Source organism: Pseudophryne corroboree, chromosome 5 (assembly GCF_028390025.1).
Source record: "Pseudophryne corroboree isolate aPseCor3 chromosome 5, aPseCor3.hap2, whole genome shotgun sequence".
Taxonomy (NCBI): Eukaryota; Metazoa; Chordata; class Amphibia; order Anura; family Myobatrachidae; genus Pseudophryne; species Pseudophryne corroboree.
This window is the reverse complement of record NC_086448.1, coordinates 224,647,803-224,666,285: the sequence shown is the minus strand read 5'-3', so window position 1 is coordinate 224,666,285 and position 18,483 is coordinate 224,647,803. Positions and strand designations below refer to the sequence as shown.

The 18,483-nt window shown below is 46.6% G+C and overlaps 1 protein-coding gene across 1 annotated transcript in view; it reads right to left on the bottom strand.

The window, feature by feature from the left end:
* The window catches only part of PITRM1 (pitrilysin metallopeptidase 1), a 189,158-nt gene that overhangs the window by 147,579 nt on the left and 23,096 nt on the right, over nucleotides 1-18,483 (bottom strand). Inside the window, exons 2-3 of the mRNA XM_063922149.1 lie at nucleotides 2,420-2,522; nucleotides 764-870 (exon numbers count right to left, since the gene is read on the bottom strand). Coding sequence (XP_063778219.1) covers nucleotides 764-870; nucleotides 2,420-2,522 — 210 coding nt within the window. The remainder of the gene's footprint in view (nucleotides 1-763; nucleotides 871-2,419; nucleotides 2,523-18,483) is intronic.

The following is an 18,483-nucleotide window of genomic DNA, read 5'->3' as shown; positions in this document are numbered from 1 at the left end:
GGACCCGTCTAAACCCATGGTACTAAATGGATTCCCAGTATCCTCTAGGATGTAAGAGAAATTTAATTCATCATACCAGGTCGCCTTCTTCAATTGCCCCATGGTCCAATTCTGACACTCATGTGCCCACTGTTAGTGCTTTCGGCAATGAACATGAGTCACCAAGGTCACTGAAGTGTAAAGATGTACATTCTGACATCTTTCCATCACAGACAACATTAACTTAGCCAGCAACTTGTGCTACAGAAAATTTTCTGTGGGATCAGACAAAACAGGCTAGCCTTCACATCCCACGTGCATCCATGAGCCTTGGGTGCCACCGGTTCACCATTTGTCCTTCCTTGGACCTGTTTTGGTAAGCACTAACCACTGCATAACAAGCCTGCCGTTGTGGAGATGTTCAGACTATTTTTCCTACTTCCAACAAATCAACTGCAAGAACTGAGTGTTCACTTCCTGCTTAATATATCCCACTCCTTGACAGGTGTCATAGTAACAAGATAATCCTTGTTACTCAATTCAACAGCCAGTGGTTTTAATTTTATATATACACATGTTCTTATATTAATAACCCCTCCCGAGAGCAATCTGGTTAATCCTGCCAGAAGGCATATGCTTTTATCAGAGAATAGGCAGTGCACCTGTAAATACACACGGCCGGTACAGTGAAACGGTGAGTAGCTCATTAAAGAAGTTATGGTTCCTTTGTAGGATGTTACTGCAGATTGTTAAAGCATTAGAAAAATAACTGGAGCTGTTGTACCTGAATAAATTATTGGAGTCTTCTCTTGCCACATGTAAATATTTTGCTCCTGTGCTTTCATGGCTGAGCTTTACTGCTGTTAAAAACAATTCAGGAACAGGGGTAATCTGTAAGAGAAAAAAAACGTAAAACTAGGATATTACCATTGGTTTTGGGCAAGAATATGCCTCATGGGTAAGATGAGCCTCCTGCTGGTATCTATGTTACATTGCTCAGTGCTGATAAAAAGGTCACTGGTCTGGTGTCTGGGCATATTAAGACATGGGTGAGAGACAGAGAGAGAGACTCTACATAATGATAAAACAAATGTGTCACCCTAAAGTTTTATCAGCAATGAGAACGGAATCGGTATGAACTACCTACCATCAAAATCCCGACGGTCGAAATCCCGACAGCAATTGACAGACGGTCAAAATCCCGACATGGACAAAATACCGACATTTAAAATACCAACATGTAAAATGTTGACTGGTCAAAATGCTGACATGAGTTTTTCATTGTTTTTTGTGTGTGTGTGTGTGTGTATGTTGACATGGACACCATATAAGTGTACCGTGTCCCCTCGCATGGCGAGCGCGCTTCTGGCACGGTGCTTCACTGCACTCAGCACACTATTATATTCCTCCTCCATGTCCACTGGGATGGTAAAGTATGAACAAGTCAGTTCCAATGAAAAACTCATGTCGACATTTTACGACGGTATTTTAAATGTTGGTATTTGACCATGTTGGGATTTTGACCGTCGGTCAATTGCCGTCGGTATTTTGACGTTGGGATTTTGATTGTCGGTAAATAGACTGCATCCCATGAGAACACGCATGTAAGGAGTTTTCTTGTAAAACAGGACATATGTGGCTAAATGCAGGGTCCATGTTGGCTGGTGGTGCAGGATTTAATCCGAGAATGCACTTTTTACAGTGGCAATCATTACCAAACCAGGTTTTGCTTTGTTAAAGACTATCGCTTTAAAAAGACGTGCATTCTCCGCTGAAATCCTGCAGATCTGGCAAACTCGGACCCTATTACATTTAGATGATAAAATTAGTTTGCATGCACAGTATATTAGGACGTATTTTATTTTCAATGGAGAATGTAAAACAGCACTGCAGTAAAGAGTATATATGCAGCTAACATACAGAAAGCACATGTGCCATGCATGAGAAGGAGCCACATGACTGGTCTAACTTCCCTGTCCACCCAACGTCAGATCCCATCTTGGATCTATTTGCGGCTGAACCATCCCAGGCTGAAGGTAGGTAGGTCTGGGGTGGGGGGTAAGAGAGGGAAGGCCCCAGAGGACAGGGAGACCCAGGGAGAGGAAGAGGAAAAGTGAAAGAGATGGGGAAAAATTTAATAAACCAAAAATACCCCAGGCAATGACAGACAGCAGATAGTGTATACTAAGCTCACATTTCCAAGTGGCCCATTTTACAAACTTAGACAAAATAAGCAGTTTTTGGCAGATTTTAATAATTAAAAGTAATAAAATATTCTACCTACTGTATTCTACTCAGAATGAACAAGCATCAGCTAGAATATTTTAGTACTTTTAATTATTTAAATGTGTGAAGCTTGTTCATTCTGAGGGAAACTGAAGTTAAATATCTAACAATAAAACACTACAAAACTACCAACACACTTTTCTTATTGTAATACCTCATTCACTTTAAATCCATGAATAGTTTCGCCTGGTTTATACTGCAAGGCTCTTTCACATGCTGAACTTGCTTGCCATCTCCATGAATTCTTAAAAAGAGCACTATTTCAAAGAATAGAAAAATGTATTAAAAGATCACAGTCCTGCTTCAGCATATCTAGAAAAAGAGCACTTTGGCCAATGTAGCTGCTAAAATAAGACTCAGCTTAAACATTGCTACTCCAAACTCCAGAATATTTGTAGTTTAAATGAACAGAGAGTTCATTATGTTACCGAGCAGATTGGTGGAAGCTCTACTACAGGGCTATTCAATATGCAGCTTTCCAGTTGCAGTAAAACTACACCGACCAGCATGCCCCGATAGCAACTGTGGCAGGACATGCTGGGACGTGTAGTTCCACAACAGCTGGAGTGTCGCAAGTTGAATACCCCTGCTCTACTCTGCAATATCAGCAGCCAAGATAAAATATCCATGATATTTAGCATCAGACACAGTGAACTATTGAAAGATGCGTTTTAGAGTGCGGTATCACTTTGCTCAATGAGTTAACCACTTAGCTGGCTATTTATTTATTTTTTTAAACCACTCTTAAATAAGTAATTTTTTAAAAATGTAATTGGGCCATTCCATGAAAATGAGTAAAAGGGTCCCATAAATAAAAACAAAAATCTGTAGCTGTGTATCTTTTGGGTTTTTAACATAGATTGACAAGTTCAATAAAAGATCTTTCTTGTAGGTTTTCATAAATAAACACAGGCTAAAAATCTCAAATATTTATTTATTTATTAACAGTTTCTTATATAGCACAGCATATTCCGTTGCGCTTCACAAATAGAACAGTAACAGAACAAAACTGGGTAAAAACAGACAGACATAGAGGTAGGAAGGCCCTGCTCGCAAGCTTACAATCTATAGAAGTTTCATTTACAAAACAGGGGGGTACCTGACCTGTCCCATACGTGAACATATGGTTAGAATGTGTTTTTTTTTTTTTCTTACAAAATAAAATTAGTTAAGCACATTGATATTACATCCACACTTGTGTAAATGTCCCATACATGACAGTGGTATGCCCAATTAAGTTGAGAACATTTTAAAATAATTTATTTTACAAAACATTCCAAAGGTCGGTACATAGGCCCCCACTGTAAAATTACTTCCCACCACCCCGCAGCAACAGATTTCCAATGGCTTTACACCCGCCACCCCAGTACAATCCCCTCCCCCAGGAGTGATGTCGGCAGCTTTTTCACTGCTGGGGGTCGAAGCAGCAGAATGGATTTCTGAAATCAAAGCCAGGGGATATAGCAGGATGGCACAATCCTGTCAGCAAGAGTTCAGCTGGCTTTGGTCGCATCCCATATTAACATGCCAGGTGAGGGGTTAAATAAAATAAATAAAAATGCTCTGAGACCTATGAAAGAAAAGTGCTATATAAATAATTGTATGCTGTATTACAATCATTGACTAGAGCATATATATATATATATATATATATATATATATATATATATATATATATATATATATATAGAGAGAGAGATATATATATATATATATATATATATATATATATATATATAGAGAGAGATATATATAGAGATATATATATATAGAGATATATATATATATATATATATATATATATATATATAGAGATATATATATATATAGGCAGAAAGTACCGGCTCTCCCATCAGCTGTACTCCCGCGCGGGTGCCCGCAAGAAAAAGTTTGTCTGTCATTTAGCATTATGCATAATGAAGTTATAGATATGTATTATATGTACCTAGATAGGTTTTAATATATGAATTTAGGATTTGGGCCATTAGTATGATGATTAGACATGATAGGCCTGTACTTGTGTAAATTGCCAATTGTAGGTAGGCTCCAGTTACGATACATGCTTTTCTATGTAGCTTATGCTTGTTGTTATGTTGCCTTGGTGATGGGAGCACTATGATGATGTCAGTGACGCTTGCGTTAGCGCACCTGAGCGGACTGCAATCCCGTTTCCGGATCATTGGCGCCAGTCACAGGGGTGAGATCACTATTTAGGTGAGTGTCGTTGTATATGTGTTTGTTAAGCCTGAAGACGATATGTTAAACATTGAAACGTTGCTTTCATCTACCTGCCTGAGTCTCGTCATTTAGTCGTCTGGAGTGCCGCACACCCATTTGTGTACATTGAACTTTTTCTTGCGGGCACCCGGCGCGGGAGTACAGCTGATGGGAGAGCCGGTACTTTCTGCCTTTATTGTTCAGTCTCGCCAGAGGCAGCTGGAGGGACTAATTTACAAGGCTCCCCAGCTCTTTTGCTATAGTAATTTTCCAGGCATTCATCATTTAGTGGATACCGCTCTCAGGTGTCTTATTGGAGCCAAAAGCCGTGTGTTACAGCTTAAGGTGTTTATGTTTGCACTTGCACTTTCTTGAATATACATTGCCAAGCTACAGCCATATGCAAATTGGACTTGCTAAGTAACAGCCACTTATTAAAATGACAGCTGCTAATATCACCGAGGAGACCACCAGTGGCTTTATGCCTCGAGTGAGCCCGTTGGGGGTCCTGCACATGTACTCTGAATCAGAGGCTGAGGAAATCTTGTACAAAGCAGTACTAGAAGATCAAGCGGAGGCATGCTCATTGGAGAGTGTGTACCGAAATTTACTCAAATACAAACGGAAAGAGACGGACTACCTCTACCATTGCCTGTCGCTAAGTGAGTACTATAGATCCAAAAAGATTCCACGTGGCCTGAGGATGACCAATTCCCCCACTATAGGGAGGCATGACCCAACCTTTTGTAGAAAATGGGTCGGAATCATGAATAGATGCTCCATGGATCTCATGCTCCCGATTATAGAACAGAGCACTAAAGAGATGAATCTTCTTAAAGAGAAAATCACGGCTTTTGAGGCCATGCATAAGGTAGCTCTAGAAACAGACACTGCTAATAATTGGTACGAAAAATTAAATAACCAGCTACAAGTGTATAAGAGAGATCTGATTAAATTTAAAGCCGAAAAGAAAGCTAAGGTAGACTTGGACTATGACAACAACAATGTTTACCGTTGGAATGATAACCAGCGTACCAATGTAAACCGCAAACCTTTTTTCCGCCGTCGTCGAGATAACCGACAATTCCAGGAGTCATCTAATGATTATACGTCTACCGCCAGTGAATCGGACTCCCAAGCCCAGTCATCCCAAGCAAGGGGCCCTTTAGGGGTGACTACCAGGGCCAAAGAGAACGGAGATCCAGATGGCGTACGTACACCAGACGCGGGAGACAATGGAAAAGGCAGAGGCAGGGGCAACAAACCCCCGAAGGGGAGAACAGCGCGATAATTAATCTTTCGGATTATGTACTTAATGACATAGAGAAACAAGTTTTGAACAAAGCTTTGTCCTTTGCCCCTGTGTCTAAACCTCAACCATTACAGTGGAAGGTTGAAAAAATAAGAATTTACTTACCGATAATTCTATTTCTCGTAGTCCGTAGTGGATGCTGGGGACTCCGTAAGGACCATGGGGGATAGCGGCTCCGCAGGAGACTGGGCACAAAAGTAAAGCTTTAGAACTACCTGGTGTGCACTGGCTCCTCCCCCTATGACCCTCCTCCAAGCCTCAGTTAGGATACTGTGCCCGGACGAGCGTACACAATAAGGAAGGATTTTGAATCCCGGGTAAGACTCATACCAGCCACACCAATCACACCGTACAACTTGTGATCTAAACCCAGTTAACAGCATGATAACAGAGGAGCCTCTAGAAAAGATGGCTCACTACAGCAATAACCCGATTTTTTGGTAACAATAACTATGTACCAGTACTGCAGACAATCCGCACTTGGGATGGGCGCCCAGCATCCACTACGGACTACGAGAAATAGAATTATCGGTAAGTAAATTCTTATTTTCTCTAACGTCCTAAGTGGATGCTGGGGACTCCGTAAGGACCATGGGGATTATACCAAAGCTCCCAAACGGGCGGGAAAGTGCGGATGACCCTGCAGCACCAAATGAGAGAACTCCAGGTCCTCCTCAGCCAGGGTATCAATTTTGTAGAATTTTACAAACGTATTTGCTCCTGACCAAGTAGCTGCTCGGCAAAGTTGTAAAGCCGAGACCCCTCGGGCAGCCGCCCAAGATGAGCCCATCTTCCTTGTGGAGTGGGCATTTACAGATTTTTGGCTGTGGCAGGCCTGCCACAGAATGTGCAAGCTGAATTGTACTACAAATCCAACGAGCAATAGTCTGCTTAGAAGCAGGAGCACCCAGCTTGTTGGGTGCATACAGGATAAACAGCGAGTCAGATTTTCTGACTCCAGCCGTCCTGGAAACATATATTTTCAGGGCCCTGACAACGTCTAGCAACTTGGAGTCCTCCAAGTCCCTAGTAACCACAATAGGTTGGTTCAGGTGAAACGCTGAAACCACCTTAGGGAGAAACTGAGGACGAGTCCTCAATTCCGCCCTGTCCGAATGGAAAATCAGATAAGGGCTTTTACAGGATAAAGCCGCCAATTCTGACACGCGCCTGGCCCAGGCCAGGGCCAACAGCATGACCACTTTCCATGTGAGATATTTTAACTCCACAGATTTAAGTGGTTCAAACCAATGTGACTTTTGGAACCCAAAAACTACATTGAGATCTCAAGGTGCCACTGGAGGCACAAAAGGAGGCTGTATATGCAGTACCCCTTTTACAACGTCTGAACTTCAGGGACTGAAGCTAGTTCTTTTTGGAAGAAAATTGACAGGGCCGAAATTTGAACCTTAATGGACCCCAATTTCAGGCCCATAGACACTCCTGTTTGCAGGAAATGTAGGAATCGACCCAGTTGAATTTCCTCCGTCGGGCCTTACTGGCCTCCCACCACGCAACATATTTTCGCCAAATGCGGTGATAATGTTTTGCGGTTACATCCTTCCTGGCTTTGAACAGGATAGGGATGACTTCCTCCGGAATGCCTTTTTTCCTTCCGGATCCGGCGTTCAACCGCCATGCCGTCAAACGCAGCCGCGGTAAGTCTTGGAACAGACAGGGTCCTTGCTGGAGCAGGTCCCTTCTTAGAGGTAGAGGCCACGGATCCTCCGTGAGCATCTCTTGAAGTTCCGGTTACCAAGTCCTTCTTGGCCAATCCGGAGCCACGAATATAGTGCTTACTCCTCTCCATCTTATCAATCTCAGTACCTTGGGTATGAGAGGCAGATGAGGGAACACATACACTGACTGGTACACCCACGGTGTTACCAGAGCGTCTACAGCTATTGCCTGAGGGTCCCTTGACCTGGCGCAATACCTGTCGAGTTTTTCCCAACGGTTTATAATCATGTGGAAGACTTCTCGGTGAAGTCCCCACTCTCCCGGGTGGAGGTCGTGTCTGCTGAGGAAGTCTGCTTCCCAGTTGTCCACTCCCGGAATTGCTGACAGTGCTATCACATGATTTTCCGCCCAGCGAAGAATCCTTGCAGCTTCTGCCATTGCCCTCCTGCTTCTTGTGCCACCCTGTCTGTTTACGTGGGTGACTGCCGTGATGTTGTCCGACTGGATCAACACCGGCTGACCTTGAAGCAGAGGTCTTGCTAAGCTTAGAGCATTGTAAATGGCCCTTAGCTTCAGGATATTTATGTGAAGTGATGTCTCCAGGCTTGACCATAAGCCCTGGAAATTCCTTCCCTGTGTGACTGCTCCCCAGCCTCGCAGGCTGGCATCCGTGGTCACCTGGACCCAGTCCTGAATGCCGAATCTGCGGCCCTCTAGAAGATGAGCACTCTGCAACCAACACAGGAGGGACACCCTTGTTCTTGGTGACAGGGTTATCCGCTGATGCATCTGAAGATGCGACCCGGACCATTTGTCCAGCAGGTCCCACTGGAAAGTTCTTGCATGGAATCTGCCGAATGGGATTGCTTCGTAGGAAGCCACCATTTTACCCAGAACCCTTGTGCATTGATGCACTGAGACCTGGCTCGGTTTTAGGAGGTTCCTGACTAGCTCGGATAACTCGCTGGCTTTCTCCTCCGGGAGAAACACCTTTTTCTGGACTGTGTCCAGGATCATCCCTAGGAACAGAAGACGAGTCGTCGGAACCAGCTGCGATTTTGGAATATTGAGAATCCAATCGTGCTGCCGCAACACTACCCGAGATAGTGCTACACCGACCTCCAACTGTTCCCTGGATCTTACCCTTATCAGGGAATCGTCCAAGTAAGGGATAACTAAAATTCCCTTCCTTCGAAGGAATATCATCATTTCGGCCATTACCTTGGTAAAGACCCGGGGTGCCGTGGACCATCCATACGGCAGCGTCTGAACTGATAGTGACAGTTCTGTACCATAAACCTGAGGTACCCTTGGTGAGAAGGGTAAATTTGGACATGAAGGTAAGCATCCTCGATGTCCCGAGACATCATGTAGTCCCCTTCTTCCAGGTTCGCAATCACTGCTCTGAGTGACTCAATCTTGAATTTGAACCTCTGTATGTAAGTGTTCAAAGATTTTAGATTTAGAATCGGTCTCACCGAGCCGTCCGGCTTCGGTACCACAACAGTGTGGAATAATACCCCGTTCCCTGTTGCAGGAGGGGTACCTTGATTATCACCTGCTGGGAATACAGCTTGTGAATGGCTTCCAAAACTGTCTCCCTGTCAGAAGGAGACATCGGTAAAGCCGACTTTAGGAAACGGCGAGGGGGAGACGTCTCGAATTCCAATTTGTACCCCTGAGATATCACCTGAAGGATCCAGGGGTCTACTTGCGAGTGAGCCCACTGCGCGCTGAAATTCATTGAGACGGGCCCCCCACCGTGCCTGATTCTGCTTGTAAAGCCCCAGCGTCATACTGAGGGCTTGGCAGAGGCGGGAAAGGGTTTCTGTTCCTGGGAACTGGCTGATTTCTGCAGCCTTTTTCCTCTCCCTCTGTCACGGGGCAGAAATGAGGAACCTTTTGCCCGCTTGTCCACGAAAAGACTGCGCCTGATAATACGGCATCTTCTCATGTTCCAAATGCCGTTTGAAATCCGCATCACCTGACCACTGTCGTGTCCATAACCCTCTACTGGTAGAAATGGACAATGCACTTAGACTTGATGCCAGTCGGCAAATATTCCGCTGTGCATCACGCATATATAGAAATGCATCTTTTAAATGCTCTATAGGCAAAAATATACTGTCCCTATCTAGGGTATCAATATTTTCAGTCAGGGAATCCGACCACGCCAACCCAGCACTGCACATCCAGGCTGAGGCGATTGCTGGTCGCAGTATAACACCAGTATGTGTGTAAATACATTTTAGGATACCCTCCTGCTTTCTATCAGCAGGATCCTTAAGGGCGGCCATCTCAGGAGAGGGTAGAGCCCTTACAAGCGTGTGAGCGCTTTATCCACCCTAGGGGGTGTTTCCCAACGCACCCTAACCTCTGGCGGGAAAGGATATAATGCCAATAACATTTTAGAAATTATCAGTTGTTATCGGGGGAAACCCACGCATCATCATCACACACCTCATTTAATTTCTCAGATTCAGGAAAACTACAGGTAGTTTTTCCTCACCGAACATAATACCCCTTTTTGGTGGTACTCGTATTATCAGAAATGTGTAAAACATTTTTCATTGCCTCCATCATGTAACGTGTGGCCCTACTGGAAGTCACATTTGTCTCTTCACCGTCGACACTGGAGTCAGTATCCGTGTCGGCGTCTATATCTGCCATCTGAGGTAACGGGCGCTTTAGAGCCCCTGACGGCCTATGAGACGTCTGGACAGGCACAAGCTGAGTAGCCGGCTGTCTCATGTCAACCACTGTCTTTTATACAGAGCTGACACTGTCACGTAATTCCTTCCAACAGTTCATCCACTCAGGTGTCGACCCCCTAGGGGGTGACATCACTATTACAGGCAATCTGCTCCGTCTCCACATCATTTTTCTCCTCATACATGTCGACACAAACAGGGAATGCTCTGATAGAGGACAGGACCCCACTAGCCCTTTGGGGAGACAGAGGGAGAGTTTGCCAGCACACACCAGAGCGCTATATATATACAGGGATAACCTTATATAAAAGTGTTTTTCCCCTTATAGCTGCTGTATCTTTAATACTGCGCGTAATTAGTGCCCCCCCTCTCTTTTTAACCCTTTCTGTAATGTAGTGACTGCAGGGGAGAGCCAGGGAGCTTCCCTCCAACGGAGCTGTGAGGGAAAATGGCGCCAGTGTGCTGAGGAGATAGGCTCCGCCCCCTTATCGGCGGCCTTATCTCCCGTTTTTCTATGTATTCTGGCAGGGGTTAAATACATCCATATAGCCCAGGAGCTATATGTGATGCATTTTTTGCCATCCAAGGTGTTTTTATTGCGTCTCAGGGCGCCCCCCCCCAGCGCCCTGCACCCTCAGTGACCGGAGTGTGAAGTGTGCTGAGAGCAATGGCGCACAGCTGCAGTGCTGTGCGCTACCTTGTTGAAGACAGGACGTCTTCTGCCGCCGATTTTCCGGACCTCTTCTGTCTTCTGGCTCTGTAAGGGGGCCGGCGGCGCGGCTCTGGGACCCATCCATGGCTGGGCCTGTGATCGTCCCTCTGGAGCTAATGTCCAGTAGCCTAAGAAGCCCAATCCACTCTGCACGCAGGTGAGTTCGCTTCTTCTCCCCTTAGTCCCTCGATGCAGTGAGCCTGTTGCCAGCAGGTCTCACTGAAAATAAAAAACCTAAAACTAAACTTTTCACTAAGCAGCTCAGGAGAGCCACCTAGTGTGCACCCTTCTCGTTCGGGCACAAAATCTTAACTGAGGCTTGGAGGAGGGTCATAGGGGGAGGAGCCAGTGCACACCAGGTAGTTCTAAAGCTTTACTTTTGTGCCCAGTCTCCTGCGGAGCCGCTATCCCCCATGGTCCTTACGGAGTCCCCAGCATCCACTTAGGACGTTAGAGAAATACAGATTGAATAGATCTTTGAAGTTGAAAGAGTTTTTTGCTAAGCAATCTGCTGCACCTGCACCTGTTACACAAGAGTCGGCAGTATTGATACCAAATAAATTGAAAAAACTGTTACCAAAATCTACATTTGACCCACAATCAACAAATGCCTCTATTCGTACGTATATGAGGTTGGTGGAGCAGGAATGTGACCCATTGGTTCATAAGCCCCCCCCTTATTCGGGACAATCTTACTAGAGGCCAGAGAGAAGCATTGGCAAAGCTGTCAGCAAATAAAGACCTTATATTTAGATCTGCGGACAAGGGGGGCGCTTTAGTTATCCAAAATATTAAGGATTACAAAGAAGAGATTTCATCTCAGCTCAGTGACAGTGATATCTATTGTCGACTAACGGGTGACCCTACGGGACAATTTTCTAAAGATCTTACTGAATGTCTCAATTCTGCTGTTATGGCTGGTCAGATTTCTTCGGATGTAAAAGATGCTCTTATTCCCCAGCACCCTGTGGTGTCATTATTGTATACCACGCCCAAAATACACAAACGGTTGGATAAACCCCCAGGCCGACCAATTATCTCGGCTAGGGGGTCGTTATTTCAACCGGTGTCAATTTTCTTAGATGAAATCTTCCAGCCATATATTCAAAAGATGCCTAGGTATTTATTGGACACGAGTACGCTATTGAGACGTCTTGAGGCTCTACCATTGTTACCCATGGATACAGTGCTCTGCACTATTGATGTGCAGAGCCTGTATACAGTCATCCCTCATGAAGGGGGTTTAGCAGCAGTTGATGCATTTTTGCATTCTCAATCAGATTATGAGGGGCCAGACATCTCCCTGTGTCTTAGTCTATTGGAGATGACTTTATTGAAAAATTATTTTCTATATGATAGTAAATATTACCTGCAGCGTTGTGGGTGTGCGATGGGGTCCAGCGTGGCCCCGTCGTACTCCAATATTTATATGTTTGGAATTGAGGAGGAAATATTTTTTATTAATGAAGAAAATAAGAATTTACTTACCGATAATTCTATTTCTCGTAGTCCGTAGTGGATGCTGGGAACTCCGTAAGGACCATGGGGAACAGCGGCTCCGCAGGAGACAGGGCACATCTAAAGAAAGCTTTAGGATCACCTGGTGTGCACTGGCTCCTCCCCCTATGACCCCCCTCCAAGCCTCAGTCAGGATACTGTGCCCGGACGAGCGTACACAATAAGGAAGGATTTTGAATCCCGGGTAAGACTCATACCAGCCACACCAATCACACTGTACAACTTGTGATCTGAACCCAGTTAACAGCATGATAATAGAGAAGCCTCTATAAAAGATGGCTCACTACAACAATAACCCAAATTTTTTGGTAACAATAATTATGTACCAGTATTGCAGACAATCCGCACTTGGGATGGGCGCCCAGCATCCACTACGGACTACGAGAAATAGAATTATCGGTAAGTAAATTCTTATTTTCTCTGACGTCCTAGTGGATGCTGGGAACTCCGTAAGGACCATGGGGATTATACCAAAGCTCCCAAACGGGCGGGAGAGTGCGGATGACTCTGCAGCACCGAATGAGAGAACTCCAGGTCCTCCTCAGCCAGGGTATCAAATTTCTAGAATTTTACAAACGTATTTGCTCCTGACCAAGTAACTGCTCGGCAAAGTTGTAAAGCCGAGACCCCTCGGGCAGCTGCCCAAGATGAGCCCACCTTCCTTGTGGAGTGGGCATTTTAAGATTTTTGGCTGTGGCAGGCCTGCCACAGAATGTGCAAGCTGAATTGAACTACAAATCCAACGAGCAATCGTCTGCTTAGAAGCAGGAGCACCCAGTTTGTTGGGTGCATACAGGATAAACAGCGAGTCAGATTTTCTGACTCCAGCCGTCCTGGAAACATATATTTACAGGGCCCTGACCACGTCAAGCAACTTGGAATCCTCCAAGTCCTTAGTAGCCGCAGGTACCACAATAGGTTGCTTCATGTGAAATGCAGAAACCACCTTAGGTAGAAATTGAGGACAAGTCCTCAATTCTGCCCTGTCAGAATGAAATATTAAATAAAGGCTTTTATATGATAAAGCCGCCAATTCTGACACACGCCTGGCTGAAGCCAGGGCTAACAGCATCGTCACCTTCCATGTGAGATATTTTAAGTCCACAGTGGTGAGTGGTTCAAACCAATGTGACTTTAGGAAACTCAACACAACATTGAGATCCCAAGGTGCCACTGGAGGCACAAAAGGAGGCTGTATATGCAGTACCCCTTTTACAAATGTCTGAACTTCAGGCACTGAAGCCAGTTCCTTTTGGAAGAAAATCGACAGGGCCGAAAATTGAACCTTAATGGACCCCAATTTTAGGCCCATAGACAGTCCTGTTTGCAGGAAATGGAGGAAACGACCCAGTTGAAATTCCTCTGTAGGGGCCTTCTTGGCCTCCCACCACGCAACATATTTTCGCCAAATGCGGTGATAATGTTTTGCGGTTACGTCCTTCCTGGCCTTGACCAGGGTAGGGATGACTTCATCTGGAATGCCTTTTTCCTTCAGGATCCGGCGTTCAACCACCAAGCCGTCAAACGCAGCCGCGGTAAGTCTTGGAACAAACAAGGCCCCTGCTGGAGCAGGTCCTTTCTTAGAGGTAGAAGCCACGGTTCGTCCGTGAGCATCTCTTGAAGTTCCGGATACCAAGTTCTTCTTGGCCAATCCGGAGCCACGAGTATCGTTCTTACTCCCCTTTGCCGTATAATTCTCAGTACTTTTGGTATGAGAGGCAGAGGAGGGAACACATACACTGACTGGAACACCCACGGTGTTACCAGAGCGTCCACAGCTATTGCCTGAGGGTCTCTTGATCTGGCGCAATACCTGTCCAGTTTTTTGTTGAGGCGGGACGCAATCATATCCACCTTTGGTTTTTCCCAACGGTTCACAATCATGTGGAAGACTTCTGGATGAAGTCCCCACTCTCCCGGGTGTAGATCGTGTCTGCTGAGGAAGTCTGCTTCCCAGTTGTCCACTCCCGGAATGAACACTGCTGACAGTGCTATCACATGATCTTCCGCCCAGCGAAGAATCCTTGCAGCTTCTGCCATTGCCCCCCTGCTTCCCGTGCCGCCCTGTCTGTTTACGTGGGCGACTGACGTGATGTTGTCCGATTGGATCAATACCGCCTGACCCTGAAGCAGGGGTTTCGCTTGACTTAGGGCATTGTAAATGGCCCTTAGTTCCAGAATGTTTATATGAAGAGATGTCTCCAGGCTTGACCATAAGCCCTGGAAATTCCTTCCCTGTGTGACTGCTCCCCAGCCTCGCAGGCTGGCATCCGTGGCCACCAGGACCCAGTCCCGAATGCCGAATCTGCGGCCCTCTAGAAGATGAGCACTCTGCAACCACCACAGGAGGGATACCCTTGTCCCCGGTGACAGGGTTATCCGCTGAAGCATCTGAAGATGCGACCCGGACCATTTGTCCAGTAGGTTCCACTGGAAAGTCTTGCGTGGAATCTGCCGAATGGGATTGCTTCGTAGGAAGCCACCATTTTTACCCAGAACCCTTGAGCATTGATGCACTGAGACTTGGTTCGGTTTTAGGAGGTTCCTGACTAGCTCGGATAACTCCCTGGCTTTCTCCTCCGGGAGAAACACCTTCTTTCTGGACTGTGTCCAGGATCATCCCTAGGAACAGAAGACAAGTCGTCGGAACCAGCTGCGATTTTGGAATATTGAGAATCCAATCGTGCTGCCGCAACACTACCTGAGATAGTGCTACACCGACTTCCAAGTGTTCCCTGGATCTTACCCTTATCAGGGAATCGTCCAAGTAAGGGATAACTAAAATTTCCTTCCTTCGAAGGGATATCATTTCGGCCATTACCTTGGTAAAGACCCGGGGTGCCGTGGACCATCCCTACGGCAGCGTCCGAACTGATAGTGACAGTTCTGTACCATAACCTGAAATACCCTTGGTGAGAAGGGTAAATTTTGACATGAAGGTAAGCATCCTTGATGTCCCGAGACATCATGTAGTCCCCTTCTTCCAGGTTTGCAATCACTGCTCTGAGTGACTCAATTTTGAATTTGAACCTCTGTATGCAAGTGTTCAAAGATTTTAGATTTTAGATTTTAAAAATCGGTCTCACCGAGCCGTCTGGCTTCGGTACCACAATAGTGTGGAATAATACCCCGTTCCCTGTTGCAGGAGGGGTATCTTGATTATCACCTGCTGGGAATACAGCTTGTGAATGGTTTCCAAAACTGCCTCCCTGTCAGCGGGAGACGTCGGTAAAACAGACCTTTGGAAACGGCGAGGGGGATACGTCTCGAATTCCAATTTGTACCCCTGAAATATTACCTGAAGGATCCAGGGGTCTACTTGCGAGTGAGCCCACTGCGCACTGAAATTCATTGAGAACGGGACCCCACCGTGCCTGAACTTGTAAAGCCCTAGCGTCATACTGAGGGCTTGGCAGAGGCGGAAAAGAGTTTCTGTTCCTTGGAACTGGCTGATCTCTGCAGCCATTTTCCTCTCCCTCTGTCACGAGCAGAAAAGAGGAACCCTTTTGTCCGCTTGCCAACCAGGACTGCGCCTGATAATACGGCGTCTTATTTTGAGAGGCGACCTGGGGTACATCCCCTTTTTTGTTAAGGCAATACTTCCAAATGCCGTTTGGAATCCGCATCACCTGACCACTTTACTGGTATAATTGGACAACGCACTTATACTTGATGCCAGTCGGCAAATATTCCGCTGTGCATCATGCATATATAGAAATGCATCTTTTAATTGCTCTATAGGCAATAATATACTGTCCTTATCTAGGATATCAAATTTCCAGTCAGGGAATCCGACCACGCCAACTAGGGAGGCCAATCCCGGGCCGTTTTTTCAATCCCGGGATTCGGGATTGAAAAACGGTCAATCCCGGGATTCCCGGGATCCCGGGATTGCAGTAGGGATTAGAGAAAATTGTAGGGAGCAGCGCTGGAGGGAGGGTGTAGGTAGCGGTGCGGGAGGTTGGGAGTGTGTAGGTAGTGGTGCGGGAGGTAGGGAGGGTGTAGGTAGCGGTGCGGGACTCAGGACAGAGGGTGTAGGTCGCGGCAGGGAGGGAGGAAGGAGAGGGAGAGAGGATCATGTGTGTAAGTACTAGTACTTACTATTAGACGGGCTGCAACCATTAACACACTGAACACGGCGGCATTTCAAATGAAGCGCCGGCCGCCAGCCAACCAGAGCTGGCGGACCGGCAGCCAATCAGGGAAGCGGCCACAGCAGTCGCTCCTGATTGGCTGCCGCTGCAGCTTCCCTGATTGGCTGCCGGTCCGCCAGCTCTGATTGGCTGGCGGCCGGCGCTACATGTGAAGTGCCGCGCGCGTTCAACTTGTTCATGGCTGCTGCCCGCCTAAATGAGTAAGTACTATTACTTACACACCCACCCTCCCGCCGCCGCGCATGCGCAGTATAATCCTGTGAATCCCGGGATTGGATGCTCCAATCCCGGGATTCAAATCCCGGCATTTTTGGGCCCAAATCCCGGGATCCCGCCGATCCCGGGATTGGCCTCCCTAACGCCAACCCAGCACTGCACATCCAGGCTGAGGCGATTGCTGGTCGCAGTATAACACCAGTATGTGTGTAAATACATTTTAGGATACCCTCCTGCTTTCTATCAGCAGGATCCCTAAGGGCGGCCATCTCCAGAGAGGGTAGAGCCCTTGTTCTTACAAGCGTGTGAGCGCCTTATCCCCCCTAGGGGGTGTTTCCCAACGCACCCTAACCTCTGGCGGGAAAAGGTATACTGCCAATAACTTTTTAGAAATTATCAATTGTTATCGGGGGGAAACCCACGCATCATCACACACTTCATTTTATTTCTCAGATTCAGGAAAACTACAGGAAGTTTTTCCTCACCAAACATAATACCCCTTTTTTTGGTGGTATTTATATTATCAGAAGAGTGTAAACTTTTTCCATTGCCTCAATCATGCAATGTGTGGCCCTATTGGAAATCACGGTTGTCTCTTCACCGTCGACACAGGAGTCAGTATCCGTGTCGGCGTCTGTATCTGAGGTAACGGGCGCTTTAGAGCCCCTGTATGAGACGTCTGGACATGCACAAGCTGAGTAGCCGGCTGTCTCATGTCAACCACTGTCTTTTATACAAAGCTGACACTGTCACGCAATTTCAACAGTACATCCACTCAGGTGTCGACCCCCCAGGGGGTGACAACACTATTACAGACACTCTACTCCGTCTCCTCATCATTTTTCTCCTCATACATGTCGACACAAACGTACCGACACACAGCACACACACAGGGAATGCTCTGATAGAGGACAGGACCCCACTAGCCCTTTGGGGAGACAGAGGGGGAGTTTGCCAGCACACACCAGAGCGCTATATATATACAGGGATAACCTTATATAAGTGTTTTTCCCTTTATAGCTGCTGTATTGTTTATACTGCGCCTAATTTGTGCCCCCCTCTCTTTTTTAACCCCTTTCTGTAGTGTAGTGACTGCAGGGGAGAGCCAGGGAGCTTCCCTCCAACTGAGCTGTGAGGGAAAATGGCGCCAGTGTGCTGAGGAGATAGGCTCCGCCCCTTTCTCGGCGTCCTTATCATCCGTTTTCTTGTATGTTTTGGCAGGGGTTAAATGCATCCATATAGCCCAGGAGTTATATGTGATGCATTTATTTTAGCCATAAAAGGTTTTCTATCGATTTATTGCGTCTCAGGGCGCTGCCCCCCCAGCGCCCTGCACCCTCAGTGACCGGAGTGTGAAGTGTGCTGAGAGCAATGGCGCACAGCTGCGGTGCTGTGCGCCTACCTTTATCTGAAGACAGGAAAGTCTTCTGCCGCCGATTTTTCCGGACCTCTTCGCTCTTCTGGCTCTGTAAGGGGGCCGGCGGCGCGGCTCCGGTGACCCATCCAGGCTGAACCTGTGATCGTCCCTCTGGAGCTAATGTCCAGTAGCCTAAGAAGCCCAATCCACTCTGCACGCAGGTGAGTTCGCTTCTTCTCCCCTTAGTCCCTCGATGCAGTGAGCCTGTTGCCAGCAGGTCTCACTGAAAATAATAAACCTAAACTAAAACTTTCACAAAGAGCTCAGGAGAGCCCCTAGTG